We start from the raw sequence: 19,729 nt of genomic DNA, 5'->3' as shown, positions 1-19,729 counted from the left end.
AGAAAGTGTGTGTCTGTGTGTGTGTGTGTTAGCTCTTCTTGTCAACATGTGTGACAAGGTGTTTTGAGAGTTTGTATGAGCCAGAACCTCTTGTTGTTTTCAGTATTTGAAGGTTTGAATGGAGTGCGTGTGCGTGACTGTCTTTCTCGATGCTGTGTCCGACAGGCCCGAGATGTGCGCAACAACGAGGTGGTGGCCATCAAGAAGATGTCCTACACTGGCAAGCAGTCCAACGAGGTGAGGGAACATGTGTTAAGTTGACGAATAGAAATGGATGTGTTAGTGCTTGGCTGGAACAAAAGCCTGCACACTCAGGACCAGAGTCAGAACCCTTACATAGGTTATTCAAGAATAGCTTAGACTTGTCCCTGAACCATAGACTTTTAGTCTATTTTCCATGATTCCCTGTGGCCCGATGTTTGGTATTAATCCCTGCTGTCGCTCGTTCTCCTCAGAAATGGCAGGATATCATCAAGGAGGTGAAGTTCCTCCAGAAGCTCCGTCATCCCAACACCATCGAGTACAGAGGATGCTACCTCAGAGAACACACAGCATGGGTCAGTATTAGCAGTGTGTGTGCCCCCAGTTACACGATTTGAGTGTCTACTAATAGTCTGCCCCCCTCTCTCCCTCAGCTGGTGATGGAGTACTGTTTAGGCTCCGCCTCCGATCTTCTGGAAGGTTAGTGCACCACGGAAACAACTGCAGGGATTGTTTTGAGTCATGTTATTAAGGGCATTTAGCATGTTTTTGAAGCTCTGTGTATAACTAGACTCTCTCTTGCTCTTTCTTTTTTCTCCTTTTCTCTCTTTTTCTGTCTCTCTGTCCCTCTCTGCAGTTCACAAGAAGCCACTACAGGAGGTGGAAATAGCTGCTATTACCCATGGTGCACTGCTGGGCTTGGCCTATCTTCACTCCCACAACATGATCCACAGGTAATATAATAAAAATATATGCCATTTTAGCAGACTCTTTTTTTCCCCCAAAGCGACGTAGTCAAACTACTACTACAACCTCTCGGTCCATGCTGCTGCGTTGTCCGTATCCTGTCACTGTGCAGTGTCTTAGAGCGATTTCTGGCCGTTCAATTCCAGTTCTGTTTTCAATGCTGCGTCTTTCAGTCTAGTCTGTCGTCATTGGTTCTACAATACCTCCGTAACGTCTCATGGATTTTACTCAGTGCCGTTTCAATAGTCATTCCATTGTGGCCTTAATAGCCAGGGCCCATTTTCCCCGATAGCGATGGAACACGAGTTTTTCCAAAACGGCACTACAACATGTGTCGTCACTGATAGGATCGCTGCTCTGGGATCAGCTTTCCCCATTCAAAAATTTCCTCAACGTTCTGATTTATTTTTTGCAATACTGACGCAATCAGAGAAAGAGCGAGAGGGAGATACTACCACCTACGGCTGCAGATATTGAGGCAGCTTACTCTAGTGCTTCCCCAATAAAAATGCAATTAATCACAGATTTGGCGCATTGCTCACACGTTAGGCTCCACATCATGCAATATGTTGATACAAGTTGTAGACAGTAGCTTACAAGTAGCAAAATAAAACTCGATTGATTGAATATGAAATGTATTTGAATATGATTGAAATAGGCCTATAGTTTACAGTTTTATATCTTTGTGCAGTCGTCTCGCTTTTTATTTTAAAGCGTTTAAAAAAAAAAAAATTTTTGGGGTCAATTGCAAAGACATGGGCACCTTTTTGTATTTGTAGTCAACTTTGTTCTGAGGTTTCCGCAGTCACAGAGACGGTTAAGCCATGTGATTCTGTTTTAGCGGAGATCTGGAGGCATGTAATGACACAATTAGCTGTTCTAGTGGTCCGGGGTAGGCGTTAGATTCCGAGCGTTTTCAAGTATGACGTTAATAACGATGGCGTGGCCATTTTTAGCGGTTCTCCTACCAAAGTTCTTAACGGTGAACTTAGCCTTAAGATACTTTTGGGAAACCGGGCCCTATTCTCTTCTATACCATTATATGCTACATTAGGGTTATGTCACGATCGCAAAGAGGTTTCTAGCCTTAAGGGTCAAATGATCATGGGTTAAGGAAACTCTTGAACGTCTACAATTGTATGGAAAGTATGCAGAAATTATAATGGGTGTGTATATATAGATTACCAACCCCTGGGAGTTGGTAATCTACTGCATCTTGCCTATGCCGTTCTGTACCATCACTCATTCATATATCGTTATGTACATACACTTGTGTGTGTGTATAAGGTAGTTGTTGTGAAATTGTTAGGTTAGATTACTCGTTGGTTATTACTGCATTGTCGGAACTAGAAGCACAAGCATTTCGCTACACTCGCATTAACATCTGCTAACCATGTGTATGTGACAAATAACATTTGATTTGATATATGTATTTTTTTAAACTGCTCATTTTTTGGCCCGCAAATAGATTTTGGCATACCTGTCACCCCCCCCCAAAAAAAAAAAATCTGTGCGGCCCTCCGTTGAATTTAAAAAATCCTGTTGTGGCCCTCCAGCCAAAACATTTGCCCACCCCTGGGTTAAATTAATACGTTCAACGTCGTTATCTCTGCGCTGTCAACGTTAACATTGTTACTGTTGTGTCAACATTGTTTTTATCATGTTAACATTGCTCCTCTCCTCTCAGGGATGTGAAGGCAGGGAACATCCTCCTGACAGAGCCGGGCCAGGTGAAGCTGGGAGACTTTGGCTCTGCCTCCATTGTTGCCCCCGCCAACTCCTTTGTAGGAACCCCCTACTGGTGAGGAGCTAGAAATGCAAACTGTGGACTATTCAATTCCTTGAAGGCCAAAGTACTGCTGGTCCTCTCCTGTGAATCTACAAATCCTCCCCCCACCCCCTGCCCTACACACCAGTGGCTGATTTATAAAGGGTTCACTCTTTTTCCAGGATGGCTCCGGAAGTGATCCTAGCGATGGACGAGGGTCAGTACGACGGCAAGGTGGACGTCTGGTCTCTGGGCATCACCTGTATAGAGCTGGGTAGGCATCGCACACCACATCAAGAAAGAGAGATTTCAGAAATTAGTTTTAACAATGTAGCATAATATAGGAAATATGAAGGCGTCTTAACCCCAGGCCCTCACTGTCTGAGTGGTCTGACCAAAACCACTAACCCCTGGGAGTTGGTAATAGTCTGTTGTCTGTTTGCTCCGGCATTGTTACTGGGATTTAAGAGACTCAGCGCTAAGCTGCTTTCGCTGCTAGTGAACACGTCCTCTCTCTCCCTTCTCTCTCTCACTTGGTCACTTTCTCTCCATCTCCTTTACCTTCTCTCGATTGATCTCTCGCTCTTCTTCTTTTTGTACCCTTCTCTCGCTCTTCCTTTTCTCCCTTTAGCGGAGAGGAAGCCTCCTCTGTTCAATATGAATGCTATGAGTGCCTTATACCACATCGCGCAGAACGAGAGCCCCATCCTAGCGTCCAATCACTGGTGAGCATCACTCTCCCTCTTTCTCCCTCATGCACAACTCTCCACTCACTTATCTGTCTGTCATTCACCTACCCCCCCCCCCCCCCCCCTCTTGAACTCCTTTTTTTCATGATCTCGCCTGTACATCACTGTCTCGTTGTCTCAACGCTCTCTTTCGCTCACTCACCAGCTCTCTCTCTTTCTCTCTTGCGCCGCAGGTCTGATTATTTCCGTAACTTTGTGGACTCCTGTCTACAGAAGATTCCCCAGGACAGGCCTATCTCTGATGTGTTGCTCAATGTAAGAGTGCAGCTCACACACCTCTTCCTCGTTCCTCCTCTCTTCCCCAATTTCTCTCTCTAACTCTTTGCACTCCCTCTTCCCCGCCTCCTTTCTTCCCCTCCTTCCCCCGTCGGTAGCACCGGTTTCTGTGTCGTGAGCGTCCCCTGACGGCGGTGATGGACCTGATAGCGAGGACCAAGGACGCAGTGCGGGAGCTGGACAACCTTCAGTATAGGAAGATGAAGAAGATCCTCTTCCACGAAGCCCACAACGGACCCACCCCAGAGGGAGGCGAGGAGGAGGAGGTAGGAGCCCCCCATGTTAATAAGGCCCATAATGGACCTCCTCTGGTTGTATGGTGGGGAGGTGGTGGTACTTGTTAGGGCAGATCTGTGTCGTTCACTTACAGCGCCTTCAAAAATGATTCATACCACTCGACTTATTCCACATTTTGTTGTTACAACCTGAATTCAAAATGGATTAAATATTTATTTTTTTCTCCCCCAATCTACACATAATGACAAAGTGAAGACATGTTTTTAGAAATATATTCACATGTTAGATTCACCTTTGGCAGCGATTACAGCTATGCGTCTTTCTGGGTAAGTCCCAGAGCTTGAAAATATGAAGTGGTACTCGGTGATGTGTTGTTTGATTTACCCCAAACATAACACTGTATGCAGGACATAAAGTTGGAATTTCTTTGCCACAATTTTACTTTAGTGCCTTATTGCAAACAGGATGTACGTCTTTGAATATTGTATTATGTACAGGCTTCCTTCTCACTCTTGTCAATTAGGTTAGTATTGTGTAGACACTACAATGTTGTTGATCCATCCTCAGTTTTCTCCCATCACAGCCATTAAACTCTGTAACTGTTTTAAAGTCACCATTGGCCTCATGGTGAAATCCCTGAGTGGTTTCCTTCCTCTCCGGCAACTGAGCTAGGAAAGATGCCTGTATCTTTGTACTGACTGGGTGTATTGATACACCATCCAAAGTGTAATTAATAGCTTCACTGTGCTCAAAGGGATATTCAGTGTCTGCTTTTTTTATTTTTACCCATCTACCAATAGGTTCCCTTCTTTGCAAAGTATTGGAAAACCTCTTTGGTATTGGTGGTTGAATCTGTGTTTGAAATTCACAGCTCGACTGAGGGACCTCAGTAATTGTATGTGTGTACAGAGATGAGGTAGTTATTCAAAAATAATGTTAAACGTTATTATTGCACACAGTGAGTCCATGCAACTTATGACTTGTTAAGCACATTTGTTCTGAATGTTTTTAGCCTTGCCATGACAAAGGGGTTGAATACTTATTGACTCAAGATATTTCAGCTTTTTGTTTTTAAACAATACCACTTTGACATGACGGGGTATTGTGTGTAGGCCAGTGACACCGTCTCAATGTAATCCATTTTAAATGCAGGCTGTAACACAACAACATTTGGGAAAAGTCTAGGCGTGAATACTTTCTGAAGGCATTGTATCTTATGTGAACTTTCTGTCTCTATAATGTCTCTTTTTTTTCTTCCCCTCTCTCCTTCCCCCTCCCTCTCGCCCAGGAGGTGGAGCAGTACCTGCTGCGCACGGGCACTGTGGGCAGCATGGAGAGTTCCCAGTCTGTGCCCAGTATGTCCATCTCCGCCAGCTCCCAGAGCTCCTCGGTCAACAGCCTGGCGGACGGCTCCGACGACAGCAACGAGATGGCCATGATGACCGAGGGAGAGCACACGGTCACCTCCAACTCCTCCATTATACACCGCCCTACTGTAAGTCTGAGAGAACAGTCTCCTCCATGTTACTTCCCTACTGTTATTCTGAGAGAGAAGTCTCCATCATACACTGCCCTACTGTTAGTCTGAGAGAGCAGTCTCCTCCATCATACACTGCCCTACTGTTAGTCTGAGAGAGCAGTCTCCTCCATCATACACTGCCCTACTGTTAGTCTGAGAGAGCAGTCTCCTCCATTATACACCGCCCTACTGTAAGTCTGAGAGCAGTCTCCTCCATCATACACTGCCCTACTGTTAGTCTGAGAGAGCAGTCTCCTCCATCATACACTGCCCTACTGTTAGTCTGAGAGAGCAGTCTCCTCCATCATACACTGCCCTACTGTTAGTCTGAGAGAGCAGTCTCCTCCATTATACACTGCCCTACTGTTAGTCTGAGAGAGCAGTCTCCTCCATTATACACTGCCCTACTGTTAGTCTAAGTGAGCAGTCTCCTCCATTATACACCACCCTACTGTAAGTCTGAGAGCAGTCTCCTCCATTATGCATCGTCCTACTGTAAGTCTGAGAGGTGTGTGTGTCGTGCATGTGTGCTAGAGAGAAAGAAGATGGTGGTGTGTGTATGTGGTAAGTATATCGGGTGTGTGCAATTTGTTTGTCTGTGAACATTAATTAAACTTCCCTCTCCTCCCGGATTCTCTATCCTTGTCCCCCTCCCCCAGGGTCAGGATAATATCTATGATGACCCATACCAGCCAGAGATAGACCAGCAGCAGCCCTCGTCAGCCGCCCGCCGCAGGGCATACTACCGCAACCGGGACCACTTCGCCACCATCCGCACGGCCTCCCTGGTAAGCACATCCCCAAACCCCTCTCTCATAGTAATATGAAAGCTTTTATTGTTTTCTTACAATTACTTTGCCTGAGCTTGATTGAGTTTGCCTGCGATCCAATGGAACTGTCCCACAACTGAAAACCCCGCCCACCTGTCTCTCCAGGCAGGCTCAATCGAAATGTCAGATACTATTGAGACACATTCCCTCTCTCTCTCTCCGCCCCTTTCTATCTCCCCACTCTCTCTTCCCCGTCTCTTCTCTCTCTCTCCAGGTTACTCGTCAGATCCAGGAGCACGAGCAGGGCTCAGCGCTGAGGGAGCAGATGTCTGGCTATAAGAGGATGAGGCGGCAGCACCAGAAACAGTTGATGGGCCTGGAGAACAAGCTGAAGGCTGAGATGGATGAGCACCAGCTGAGACTAGACAAAGAGCTGGAGAACCAGAGGAACACCTTCGGAGGAGAGGGGGACAAACTGGGCAAGAAACACCAGGCCATACTGGAGAAGGAGGTGAGGGATGGTGGGACTGGAGGAAAGAAGGAGGGGTGGAGAACCAGAGTTTTGGAGGAGAGGGTCAAACCGGGAAAGATTAATATAATTTATTACTTTTCTCCCTTCATCACAATATTGTGGCTGTATCCAGGAAGGCCAAAGTTCCAAAAGCTGGGCCTAAAATAGTGTATAAGAGATCATACAAAATATTTTGCATGATGAAAAAAAAAGATTGTTGGTCTAATGTGATTAATAAGGAGCACTTGATGGATTTAGGAAATTGCTTCTTCCAATTATTGATAAACATGGACCTGTTAAGAAACTTCCGGTTAGAACTGTTAAGGCTCCATGGCTTGATGAGGAATTGAACAACTGTAATGGTGAAGGAGATGGAGCAAAAGGAGTGGCTAATAAGTCTGGCTGACTTACTGCAAAATAAATGATGTGACTAAACTCAACAAAAAGAAGAAGAAACTTTATTATGAAGCCAAGATCAATTTATATAAAGAATGATGGGAAAAACCTTTGGAGTATTTTAAATAAAATTATGGGCAGAAAGACACATTCAATCCCATCTTTTATAGAATTAGATAGCTATTTCATCTCAAAACCATTTGATGTTTCCAATTATTTTGCTTATAGAGAAGGGCACTCAACATGTACTACACTGACACAAATGACTGAATAATTGGTTGAAAGAAATTGATAATAAGATTGTGAGCTGTACTGTTAGATTTCAGTGCAGCCTTTGAAATGATTGACCATAACATGTTTAAAAAAGGTTTTTCAACCTCAGCTCTGAATCCATGATATGGCAATATATCTAATAGAACTCAAAGGGTTTTCTTTAATAGGAGCTTCTCTAATGTCAAACATGTAAAATGTGGTGTACCGCAGGGCAGCTCTCTAGGCCCTCTATTCTTTTCTATTTTTACCACTGGCATTAAATGAAGCATGTGTGTCAATGTATGCTGATGATTCAACCATATACACATCAGCAACCACAGCTAATGAAGTCCCTGAAACCCTTAACAAAGAGTTGCAGTCTGTTTTGGAATGGGTGGCCAGTAATAAACTGGTCCTGAACATCTCTAAAACTAAGCATTTGTATTTTTTACAAATCATTCCCTAAGTTCTAGACCTCAGCTGAATCTGGTAATGAATGGTGTGACTGTTGAATTACTTGGTGTTACCTAAGATTGTAAATTATCATGGTTAAAACATATAGATTCAATGGTTATAAAGATGGGGGAAAAAGAGATGCTCTGCTTAAGGAGATGCCCTGCTTTTTTGATGACCACATTCCAAAAACAAGTCCTGCAGGCTCTAGTTTAGTCTAATCTTGATTATTGTCCAGTCGAGTGCTGCAAGGAAAGACCTAGTGCTGGCACAGAACAGAGCGGAACATCTTGCTCTTCACTGTAATCCGAGAGCTAATAAAAATACTCTGCTTGCCAGTCTCTTGGCTAAGAGTTTAGGAGAGACTTACTGCATCACTTCTTTTTTTAAGAAACGTGTTGAAAATCCCAAAATATTTGCATCGTCAGCTTACACACACAGCTCTGGCCCCACCAGGGGTCTTTTCGCAGTCCCCAAATCCAGAACAAATTCAAGGAAGCGTACAGTATTATATAGAGAGCTATTATTGTATAAAAATACCAAACACCTCCCTCTCTCTCTAGACCAAGGCAGCCCTAGCTGAGGAGAAGAAGTTCCAGCAGCATATCCTGAGCCAGCAGAAGAAAGAGCTGACCAGTCTACTGGAGTCTCAGAAACGCCAGTACCGCCAGCGCAAGGACCAGCTCAAAGAGGTACAACCTTATTCCAACCATTTCAGGACAACCATACAATTGCAGTCAATTGCAGTCATATGGGACTGACCCAGGAGTGTCTGGTGTCTCTAACCCTTCCCCGTGTGTTTTGATTGGCTTGTGTCACCCCCTAACCCAGGGTTCCTCAACTGGCGGCCCGCAGGCCAAATGAAATTATTTGGCCCCCCAATTTTTCTTTGCAATGTTTCCTTGTTGCACATAAAACACCAGGAAAACAGCTCCACAAATCAGCTAAACATTTTCAGAAATCTGTTCCCAAGTATTCCCACGCTTAAAGAACCAATGTAAGCAAGGTTTGAAATTGTTTTAATCAAACATTGCATCTGTTCTTGCGGTTCATTTGAAGTCTTCTAATTATTTGTAATCCTATGGATTTTTAAATTTATCACAGTGCAGCTGGCTCGTCTGCTCTTTCTCTTCACTAATATGATGCAGGTGTGTGTTCAGTCTTCGGCCTGTTCCCCTGGCCTCATTGATGATAGACCCTACTTTACTGAAGTTGTTTTTACTGCTAGAAATTGCGAGATGCAGCTTTTGATTGCCGATAGATGGGCCTAGTGCACGGTTCTGACTCAGTCTGTCTGGTGGCCGACCTTCCTATACTGTGCCCCTCCCCTCTCTCTCCATCCCTTGCTAGCTTGCTATGGGAGATGCAGGCAGCTCGAGATAATTTGATTGACAGTTCGTTCCTCTTCAGAAGCGGCATTCCTTTACAGACAAGTAAAATACCCGTTCAGTGGCACTTCGAAACCTTCTCTGGAGAAGGTTTTGTCGGCAATTAAAAAGCCTGAGTGTACCCTTAGACACAAAATCATGCCCTAGCCGAGGCGCTTTCAATGGTATATGACTGCGGTACGTTTAACTTAATTGCCCGGCCCTAGTGTTCATACATACGTAATTGGACCATAACTCTGCAATTTTATGAGCCATTTGTCACGTCCCTACCTTCAACCCTTACCCCTGTGTTGTAATGAGTGGCTAGTGTCACTCTCTAACCCTTCCCCCTGTTGTTTTATACTAGGAACCGAATGAGAACCAGTCGACCCCTATTCTGGAGAAGCAGGGGTGGTTGGTGTCACCCTCTAACCCTTCCCCCTGTGTTTCTACTAGGAACTGAATGAGAACCAGTCGACCCCTAAGCGGGAGAAGCAGGAATGGCTGGTGCGTCAGAAGGAGTGTCTGCAGCAGCTGCAGGCGGAGGAGGAGGCGGGGCTGCTGAGGAGACAGAGGCAGTACTACGAGCTGCAGTGTCGCCAGTACAAGAGGAAGATGCTGCTGGCCCGACACAATCTGGAACAAGATCTGCTCAGAGAGGTAAAGCAGCAGACCTATTGTAATACCTATAGTAAAGGTATATTACTGGGGGAGATTGACCTGCTCAGAGAGGTTTAATTGGCAGATCTGTCCATCACCATCTAGCATAAGCCTTAGAACACCCCCCCCACCATTATCGACTTCAAGCAGAAGTTAACTTAGAAATAGTTTTTATATTTAAACTTTATATGCCTCAAATCAGAATCAATTTGGCATCCCAAAAATAATATGGCTAATGTGCTAAAAATTATTTTGATTGACAATTTTGCCATTTTTCAAAGTCACATCTAATACAACTGTTGCCTCGATTTAGAGCCACATGTCATAGTCGTGTGATTCGCACAAAATTTTAATTGATTAGCAATAGGTTTGGGCATTATCCATATTTTCATAACGTCATACCATCCTTCTCTCATCCGGGGATTTACGGTACTACTGGTTTAGTACACAAGGATGCACCAAACAACACAAAGCCCATTGGGTGTCTATTACTAGAATGCTAACCAAATTAGTACGAGTAATAGCACATTTCCATGGTTTCTGCTTGCTAAATATGCTAACGAGCGCAAACGAAAAACATGAATTGCAAGACCGGCAATCCAGGTCGTAAAGTTATAAACTCAACAAAAAAAGAAATGTCCCTTTTCAGTACCCTGTCTTTCAAAGATAATTTGTACAAATCCAAATAATTTCACAGATCTTCATTTGTAAAGGGTTTAAACACTGTTTCCCATGAACCATAAATGTTCAATGAACCATAAACAATTAATGAACATGCACCTGTGGAACGGTCGTTAAGACACTAACAGCTTACAGACGGTAGGCAATTAAGGTCACAGTTATGAAAACGTAGGACACTAAAGAGGCCTTTCTACTGACTCTGGAAAACACCAAAAGAAAGGTGCCCAGGGTCTCTGCTCATCTGCGTGAACGTGCCTTTGGCATGCTGCAAGGAGGCATGAGGACTGCAGATGTGGCCAGGGCAATAAATTGCAATGTCCGTACTGTGAGACGCCTAAGACAGCGCTACAGGGATAACGGACGGACAGCTGATTGTTCTCTGGGTGGCAGACCACGTGTAACAACGCCTGCTCAGGATCAGTACATCCGAACATCACACTTGCGGGACAGGTACAGGATGGCAACAACAACTGCCCGAGTTAAACCAGGAACGCACAATCCCTCCATCAGTGCTCAGACTGTCCCAAATAGGCAGAGAGATGTTGGACTGAGAGCTTGTAGGCCTGTTGTAAGGCTGGTCCTCACCAGACATCACCGTCAGCAACATCACCTATGGGCACAAACCCACCGTCGCTGGACCAGACAGGACTGGCAAAACGAGTGTCTGTTTTGTCTCACCAGGGGTGATTGTCGGATTCTGTTTATCGTCGAAGGATTGAGTGTTCCACCGAGACTAGTACTCTGGAGCAGGGTGGAGGGTCCATCTGGGGCGTCACAGCGTCATCGGACTGAGCTTGTTGTCATTGCAGGCAATCTCGCTGTGCGTTACAGGGAAGACATCCTCCTCCCTCATGGTACCCTTCCTGCAGGCTCATTTTGACATGACCCTCCAGCATGACAATGCCACCAGCCATACTGCTCGTTCTGTGCGTGATTTCCTGTGAGGGCTAGAGTCACCCCCCCCAGAAATGTCCGGGAACTTGCAGGTGCCTTAGTGGAGGAGTGTGGTAACATCTCACGGCAAAGCTGGTGCAGTCTTTGAGGAGATTCACTGCACAGTACTTAATGCAGCTGGTGGCCACACCAGATACTGACCCCCCACTTTGTTCAGACACATTATTCAATTTCTGTTAGTCACATGTCTGTGGAACCTGTTCAGTTTCTCTGTTGTTGAATCTTATGTTCATACAAATATTTAGTTTGCTCAAAGTAAACACAGTTGACAGGGAGAGGACGTTTCTGTTTTTGCTGAGTTTACATGCACGGGTATGAGCTACCGAATGTGAATGATAAATGTTAAAAATAGAATGGCCATGCATCGTTTTTGTTAACTCACTCACTATTAAGCTATTTATTGCTGAATGTGTTGCTCCTAATGTATTTTCTGTGAAGGAAAACTATAGTTGGATTTTCCTGATCACTCTATTGGGGGGGACAACACTGACTTTCGATAAACACGACCCCCGTCAATACACAGCTTTTACAAACACATCACTGGCTGAACTGTTCTGGGGAACTACAGTATGCTTCATAATGTGACAGGTGAAATGAGAAAAGCAATCTGCTTAATATTGCACATGTTAACTGCAACAATTAATGACTTAACTGAGTTATAGTTCATAGGAAATCAGTAAATACATTTATTAGGCCCGAGTCTATGGCGGGCATATGCTCACCCACTGGGGAGCCAGACCCAGCCAATCGTAATGCGTTTTTCCCAGAAAGGGCTTTATTACAGACAGCAATACTCAGTTTCATCAGCTGTCTGGGTGGCTGGTCTTAGACGATCCCACAGGTGAAGATTCCAGACGTGGAGGTCCTGGGTTGGCATGGTTACACATGGTCTGCAGTTGTGAGGCCGGTTGGACGTACTGCTAAATTCTCTAAAACGTTATGGTAGAAAAGTGAACATTAAATGTTCTGGTGGACATTCCTGCCAATTGCATGCTCCTTCAACTTGAGACATCTGTGGCATTGTGTTGTGACAGAACTGCACATTTTAGAGTGGCCTTCTATTGTCCCCAGTACAAGGTGTATCTGTGTAATGATCATGCTGTTTTTAATTAGCTTCTTGATATGCCATCTTGGCAAAGGAGTAATACTCACTTACAGGGATGTAAACAAGATTCTGCCCAAAATTGTAGAGAAATAAGCGTTTTGTGCATATGGAACATTTCTGGGATATCTTATATCAGCTCATGAAATAAGGGAGCAACACTTTGCGTTGATATTTTCGAGGAAATAGACCTTAAGGTGTAGGGGTGGGGCGAGGCTTAACCCAGTCCCTGGGCCTCTCGCACCTCGCCCAATCCCCCGACACGTATTTGGACCCCTTGACTTTCCCCCACATTTTATCGTATAGCCGATTTCTAAAATGGTTTGTTTTCCCTCAATCTACACCGTAGTGACAAAGCAAGAAATGTTTGCTAGGAACATAATAAATATTCAGACCCTTTACTCGGTACTTAAAATCCCCTTTGGCAGTGATTACAGCCTCAAGTTTTCTTGGATATGACGCTACAAGCTTGGCACACTTGTATTTGGGGAGTTTTTTTTTCTCTGCAGATCCTCTCTAGCTCGGTCAGGTTGGATGGGGAGCGTCGCAGCACAGCTTTGCCATTATGGGGTATTGTGAGGAAATCACCTTATTCTAAAATGTATGAAATTAAACTGTGGAAAAAGTCCATGTCTGATTCCTTCCTGAAGGCAACATATTTTCAATAAACAAAAATAGTAATTTTGTTAAACTAGTGTACAAAACAGATCTACTGCTTCTTAAACTTGCTTTCAATGAGAATTGACCAGGCACCCAAGTTACAAAAACATATTTGTTAACTGAAGTAGCCTATTTAAAATTAACAATGGTGTGTGTGGTTGTATGCATAGCTGTGGTGTTGAAAGGTGCCAAAAAAAAACAAATCAGCAACAACCAAAATCTAAGTGTGTCTGCATGGAGAGATTCTCCTCCATGAATGGGGTAAAGGCACACACAGAGAACACCTCTGGGGAAACTCTGCGCTCTCATCGGGAATCCCTACAATTGATGGCCTATTGGAAACCACTGGAGATGGAGACACAGGCCATACACGCTCACCAGCCAAGTTATTCCCGAAGATAACGTCGATACCCTCAATAGGCAACGAAGGACGCACCCCTACAACAACCTCACCTTTCACCAGTTCAGAATCCCACATCAGTTTTTGCAATGGAACTGACAGAGTTCAAACCTATTCCCCTAATTAAAACACTATTCCCCCGAATCAGTCTCCGCAGAGAAGGGCAACACAGACGATCAGAGGCACCTGTGACTCTCAAGATCTTCACTGGCACTTGGTCGTTACTTCCTGACATTGACACAAAACCCTCCGTAGTGAAAGGCAAATAATCTGGGTCAATATGGACTTTCACATGCCCCTGGGCATGAGAGAGTGACAAGAGTGAACTGATGTGGGACAGGCGCTGCTAATGCCTTGGGCTTAGGTTTAACATAAGCACTGAATTTACCCTGAGAACAATCACATTTATTTATAAAGCTATTCTTACATCAGCTGATGTCACAAAGTGCTGTACAGAAACCCAGCCTAAAACCCCAAACAGCAAGCAATGCAGTTGTAGAAGCACGGTGGCTAGGAAAAACTCCCTGGAAAGGCAAGATGTTCTAATGTTCATAGATGACCAGCAGGGTCAAATAATAATCACAGTGGTTGTAGAGGGTGCAACAGGTCAGCACCTCAGGAGTAAATGTCAGTTAGCTTTTCATAGCCGATCATTCAGGGTATCTCTACCAGAGGTCGACCGACTATGATTTTTCAACGCTGATGCCGATTATTGGAGGACCAAAAAAAGCCGATACCGATTTAAATTGATTTGTAATAATGACTATTACAACAATACTGAATGAACACTTATTTTAACTTATTAGAATACATCAATAAAATCAATTTAGCCTCAAGTAAATAATGAAACATTTTCAATTTGGTTTAAATAATGCAAAAACAAAGTGTTGGAGAAGAAAGTAAAAGTGCAATATGTGCTATGTAAGAAAGTTAACGTTTCAGTTCCTTGCTCAGAACATGAGAATATATGAAAGCTGGTTGTTCCTTTTTAACATGAGTCTTCAATATTCCCAGGTAAGAAGTTTTAGGTTGTAGTTATTATAAGAATTACAGGGCTATTTCCCTCTATACCATTTGTATTTCATTAAGCTTTGACTATTGGATGTTCTTATAGGCACTTTAGTATTGCCAGTGTAACAGTATAGCTTCCGTCCCTCTCCTCGCTCCTCCCTGGGCTCGAGCCAGCAACACAACGACAACAGCCACCACATCGAAGCAGCGTTAGCCATGCAGAGCAAGGGAAACAACCACCCCAAGGCTCAGAGCGAGTGAAGTTTGAAACGCTATTAGCGTGCGCTAACTAGCTAGCCATTTCACTTCGGTCACACCAGCCTCATCTCGGGAGTTGATAGGCTTGAAGTCATAAACAGCGCAATGTTGACGCACAACGAAGAGCTGCTGGCAAAACGCACGAAAGTGCTGTTTGAATTCATGTTTACGCGCTTGCTTCTGCCTACCACCACTCAGTCAGATACTTGTATGCTCAGTGAGATTATTCGCAACACAGGACAAGCTAGATAATATCTAGTAATATCATCAACCATGTGTAGTTAACTAGTGGTGATTGTTTTTTATAAGATAAGTATAATGCTAGCTAGCAACTTGGTTTACTGCATTCGCGTAACAGGAGTGCAACGAGAGAGGCAGGTCGTTATTGCGTTGGACTAGTTAACTGTAAGTTTGCAAGATTGGATCCCCCGAGCTGACAAGTTGAAAATCTGTTGTTCTGCCCCTGAACAAGGCAGTTAACCCACCGTTCCTAGGCCGTCATTTAAAATAATAATGTGTTCTTAACTGACTTGCCTAGATAAATCAAGGTATAACATTTATTTAAAAAATTAATGTATAAAAAAATAAATATATTGGCAAATTGGCGCCCCAAAAATACCGATTTCCGATTGTTATGAAAACTTGAAATCGGCCCTAATTAATCGGCTATTCCGATTAATCGCTCAACCTTTAATCGCTCAACCTCTAATCTCTACCACTTTTGCTGTCTCTAGAGAGTCGAAAACAGCAGGTCAGGTAGCACGTCCGGTGAACAGGTCAGTGTTCCATAGCCGCAAGCAGAACAGTTGAAACTGGAGCAGCAGCACGACCAGGTGGACTGGGGACAGCAAGGAGTCATCAGGCCAGGTAGTCCTGAGGCATGGTCCTAGGGCTCAGGTCCTCAGAGAGAGAGAGAGAGAATTAGAGAGCATACTTAAATTCACACAGGACACCGGATAAGACAGGAGAAATACTCCAGATATAACAGACTGACCCTAGCCCCCCGACACAAACTATTGCAGCATAAATACTGGAGGCTGAACAGGACATTCGTTTTTCCAATGACCAGAACCCTGACAGTAGTAGCACACTTGACCGAAGTCAGCTTTACCACGGGAGCCAGGCTCAACTAGGGCTCAGACGAGTCCTCGGCAGAGGCTGCCCAGTGGTAACTTCTAGTGTATATATATCAACCTGGGAGAATTTTAGACGTTTATGACCAATTTAAACCTGGTAGTGATCAGCGATCTTCAAGTTCTTTAGTACATAATTCTAACAGTTACTGCTGATGGACAGCGAATTAACTCCTCTACATAAGACTCCATAGTCACAAGTAAATTCTCAAAATAATCTCGCTCTTCCCCTCTGCTGAGCACACCAGACCACAACAAGAGAAATGCCAATTACACTGGGCAACACAAGAGAGATGATACAGTTGAAGTCGGAAGTTTACATACACTTAGGTTGGAGTCATTAACTCGTTTTTCAACCACTCGACAAACTGTCGGTTTGGACTACTTCGTACATGATTCAAGTAATTTTTCCAAAAGTTGTTTACAGACAGATTATTTCACTGTATCACAATTCTAGTGGGTCAGAAATTTACATACACTAAGTTGACTGTGCCTTTAAATAACTTGGAAAATTCCAGAAAATGTCATGGCTTTATAAGCTTCTGATAGGTTGATTGACATGAGTAAATTGGAGGTGTACCTGTAGATGTATTTCAAGGCCTACCTTCAAACTCAGTGCCTCTTTGCTTGACATCATGGGAAAATCAAAAGACATCAGCCAAGACCTCAGGAAAACAAATTGTAGCCAAGTCTGGTTCATCCTTGGGAGCAATTTCCAAACGCCTGCAGGTACCACGTTCATCTGTACAAACAATAGTACGCAAGTATAAATACCATGGGACCACGCAGCCTTCATACCGCTCAGGAAGGAGACACTTTCTGTCTCCTAGAGATAAACATACTTTGGTGCGAAAATTGCAAATCAATCTCAGAACAGCAAAGGGCCTTGTGAAGATGCTGGAGGGAAACGGGTACAAAAGTATCTATTTCCACAGTAAAACGAGTCCACATTTCGACATAACCTGAAAGGCCGCTCAGCAAGGAAGAAGCCACTGTTCCAAAACCGCCATAAAAAAGCCAGACTACAGTTTGCAACTGCACATGGGACAAAGATCGTACTCTTTGGAGAAATGTCCTCTGGTCCAATGAAACAAAAATAGAGCCGTCTGGCCATAATGACCATTGTTATGTTTGGAGGAAAAAGGGTGATGCTTGCAAGCCGAAGAACACCATCCCAACCGTGAAGTATAGGGGTGGAAGCATCATGTTGTGGGGGTGCTTTGTTGCAAGAGGGACTAGTGCACTTCACAAAATAGATGGTATCAGAGGAAGGATAATTATGTGGATATTGCAGCAACAATCAAGACATCAGTCAGGAAGTTAAAGCTTGGTTGCAAATGGGTCTTCCAGATGGACAATGACCCCAATGATACTTCCAAAGTTGTGGCAAAATGGCTTAACTTCTTATGGCTGCAATCCCGTTAACGGGAGCAATATGACAACAGCCAGTCAAAGTGTAGGGCGCCATTTTCAAAACATCAATCTCATAATTAACATTCCTCAAACATACATGTATCTCATACCATTGTAAAGCTATTCTTGTTGTTAATCCCACAACCGTGTCCGATTTCAAATATGCCTTACAGCAAAAGCACAACAAACGATTGTTAGGTCACCACATATAGCCACAGAAAAACACAGCCATTTTTTTCCCAGCCAAAGATAGGAGTTTCAAAAAGCAGAAATGGAGATAAAATGAATCACTAACCTTTGATGATCTTCATCAGATGACACTAATAGGACTTCATGTTACACAATACATGTATGTTTTATTTGAGAAGGTTCATATTTATCAAAATATGAGTTTACATTGGCGTGTTACATTCACTAGTTCCAAAAACATCCAGTGATTTTGCATAGCCACATCATTCAACAGAAATAGTCATCATAAATGTAGATGATAATACAAGTTATACACATGGAATTATAGATTTACCTCTCCTTAATGCAACCGCTGTGTCGGATTTCAAAAAACCTTTACGGAAAAGCCAGCCATGCAATAATCTGAGATGGCGCTCAGAAACATTTGTCACAATAGCCGCCATGTTGACGTCAACATAAACAAGAAATGACATGATAAATATTACTTTCCTTTGATCTACATCAGAAAGCACTCCAGGAATCCCAGGTCTACAATAAATGTTTGTTTTGTTCGAAAATGTCTAATTTATGTCCAAATACCTTCTTTTGTTAGCGCGTTTGGTATACATATCCAAACGCTCATTCTGGTCATCGTTACATCGGACAAAAATCTTCAAAAGGTTATATACAGGTCGAAGAAACATTTCAAACTATGTACAGAATCAATCATTAGTATGTTTTTAACATGTACCTTCAATAAAGTTCCAACCGGACTATTCCTTCTAGTCTTCATGAGCCATGGAACTCAAGTGACTACCATGAGGAATAAGCATGATCAGAAAATGGCTGACTGCCAGACACCTGACTGATTCTGCTATCATTCACCCCCACAACACCATAGAAGTCTCATTATAATTTCTATTGATGGTTGACATCTAGTGGAACTTCTAGGCAGTACAACATATCTCAAGGGGATTTCATTGGTGAATACATACAAAGCTCAGATTTCTCACTTCCTTTTTTGATTTCTCCTCAGGATTTTGCTTGTCATGAGTTCTGTTATACTCAGACATCATTCAAACAGTTTTAGAAACTTTAGTGTTTTCTTTCCAATATTAATAATAATATACATATATTAGCTGAGACTGAGGAGTAGGCCGTTTACTTTGGGCAACTTATTCATTTAAGCCACACAATACTGCCTCACAGCCATAAGAAGTTAAGGACAACAAAGTCAAGGTATTGGAGTGGCTCCGGGTTCCAAAGACACTACCCTACCCAAATCTCCCACTGAGGTACATAGCAGTTTGTACTCACCTCAGACCAATGTCCCAACAGCGAGTAGAGCAAGGGTTTCCAGCCTGGAAACTAACCAATGATACTCTCTCCAACGCAGAACACAACCAACTATCCACCGCAGTGGCAAGTTTATCAAACAAACAAAGGCAACCAGCACTGGGTACCAAACATTACAACTCAAAAAGCTGTAACAAAAGATGCAAACAAAGCATCTACGGCGTTTCCAAACATTAACTCCACGTTTTTCCCCCCCAAACACAATACACATACCAGTAAGCCCCAACGACGCTAGTATTAAGCCCACTGGCATACTCTACCAGGCAACGCACTTGTTTGATGATGTCACCGGACAACCAAAATCACTGATGCGTATCTAAAGGCACTATACTAAACACTTGTGCCGTGAATACCAAACGAAGCACATTCAAATAAGCATTAACCCATCCATAATGCAACAAAATACTTACCTATCAGGATGTCTAGGAACCAACCTTATGATCCCGGACGAGCCCCGACATGTCACGAACCGGCCCAAAGCACGTACCAAAAAAGGAGATGAGGAACAAAACCAATATATATTTATTAACTGAAGTGACCTATATACAATTAACAATGGTGTGAGTGGCTGCGTCCATAGATGTGATAATGAGGGGTGTTGAAAGGTAGCAAAACGGCCACAAAAATACCACTACCAAAATCCAAGTGTGTCTGTGTGGAGAGAGTCTCCTCCATGTATGGGGGACA

At 43.5% G+C, this 19,729-nt stretch overlaps 1 protein-coding gene across 2 annotated transcripts in view; it reads left to right on the top strand.

The window, feature by feature from the left end:
• The window catches only part of LOC115110046 (serine/threonine-protein kinase TAO2-like), a 38,843-nt gene that overhangs the window by 10,656 nt on the left and 8,458 nt on the right, over positions 1–19,729 (top strand). For both annotated transcript variants that reach the window (XM_065011115.1, XM_065011114.1), the window contains exons 3-16: positions 166–237; positions 456–557; positions 636–681; positions 839–935; positions 2,636–2,749; positions 2,899–2,990; positions 3,348–3,441; positions 3,639–3,720; positions 3,840–4,007; positions 5,267–5,473; positions 6,157–6,285; positions 6,542–6,778; positions 8,443–8,571; positions 9,703–9,906. In XM_065011115.1, the coding sequence (XP_064867187.1) occupies positions 166–237; positions 456–557; positions 636–681; positions 839–935; positions 2,636–2,749; positions 2,899–2,990; positions 3,348–3,441; positions 3,639–3,720; positions 3,840–4,007; positions 5,267–5,473; positions 6,157–6,285; positions 6,542–6,778; positions 8,443–8,571; positions 9,703–9,906 (1,773 nt within the window). The remainder of the gene's footprint in view (positions 1–165; positions 238–455; positions 558–635; positions 682–838; positions 936–2,635; positions 2,750–2,898; positions 2,991–3,347; positions 3,442–3,638; positions 3,721–3,839; positions 4,008–5,266; positions 5,474–6,156; positions 6,286–6,541; positions 6,779–8,442; positions 8,572–9,702; positions 9,907–19,729) is intronic.

Source organism: Oncorhynchus nerka, linkage group LG26, assembly GCF_034236695.1.
Source record: "Oncorhynchus nerka isolate Pitt River linkage group LG26, Oner_Uvic_2.0, whole genome shotgun sequence".
Taxonomy (NCBI): domain Eukaryota; kingdom Metazoa; phylum Chordata; class Actinopteri; order Salmoniformes; family Salmonidae; genus Oncorhynchus; species Oncorhynchus nerka.
This window is presented reverse-complemented; position numbering and strand designations above follow the sequence as displayed.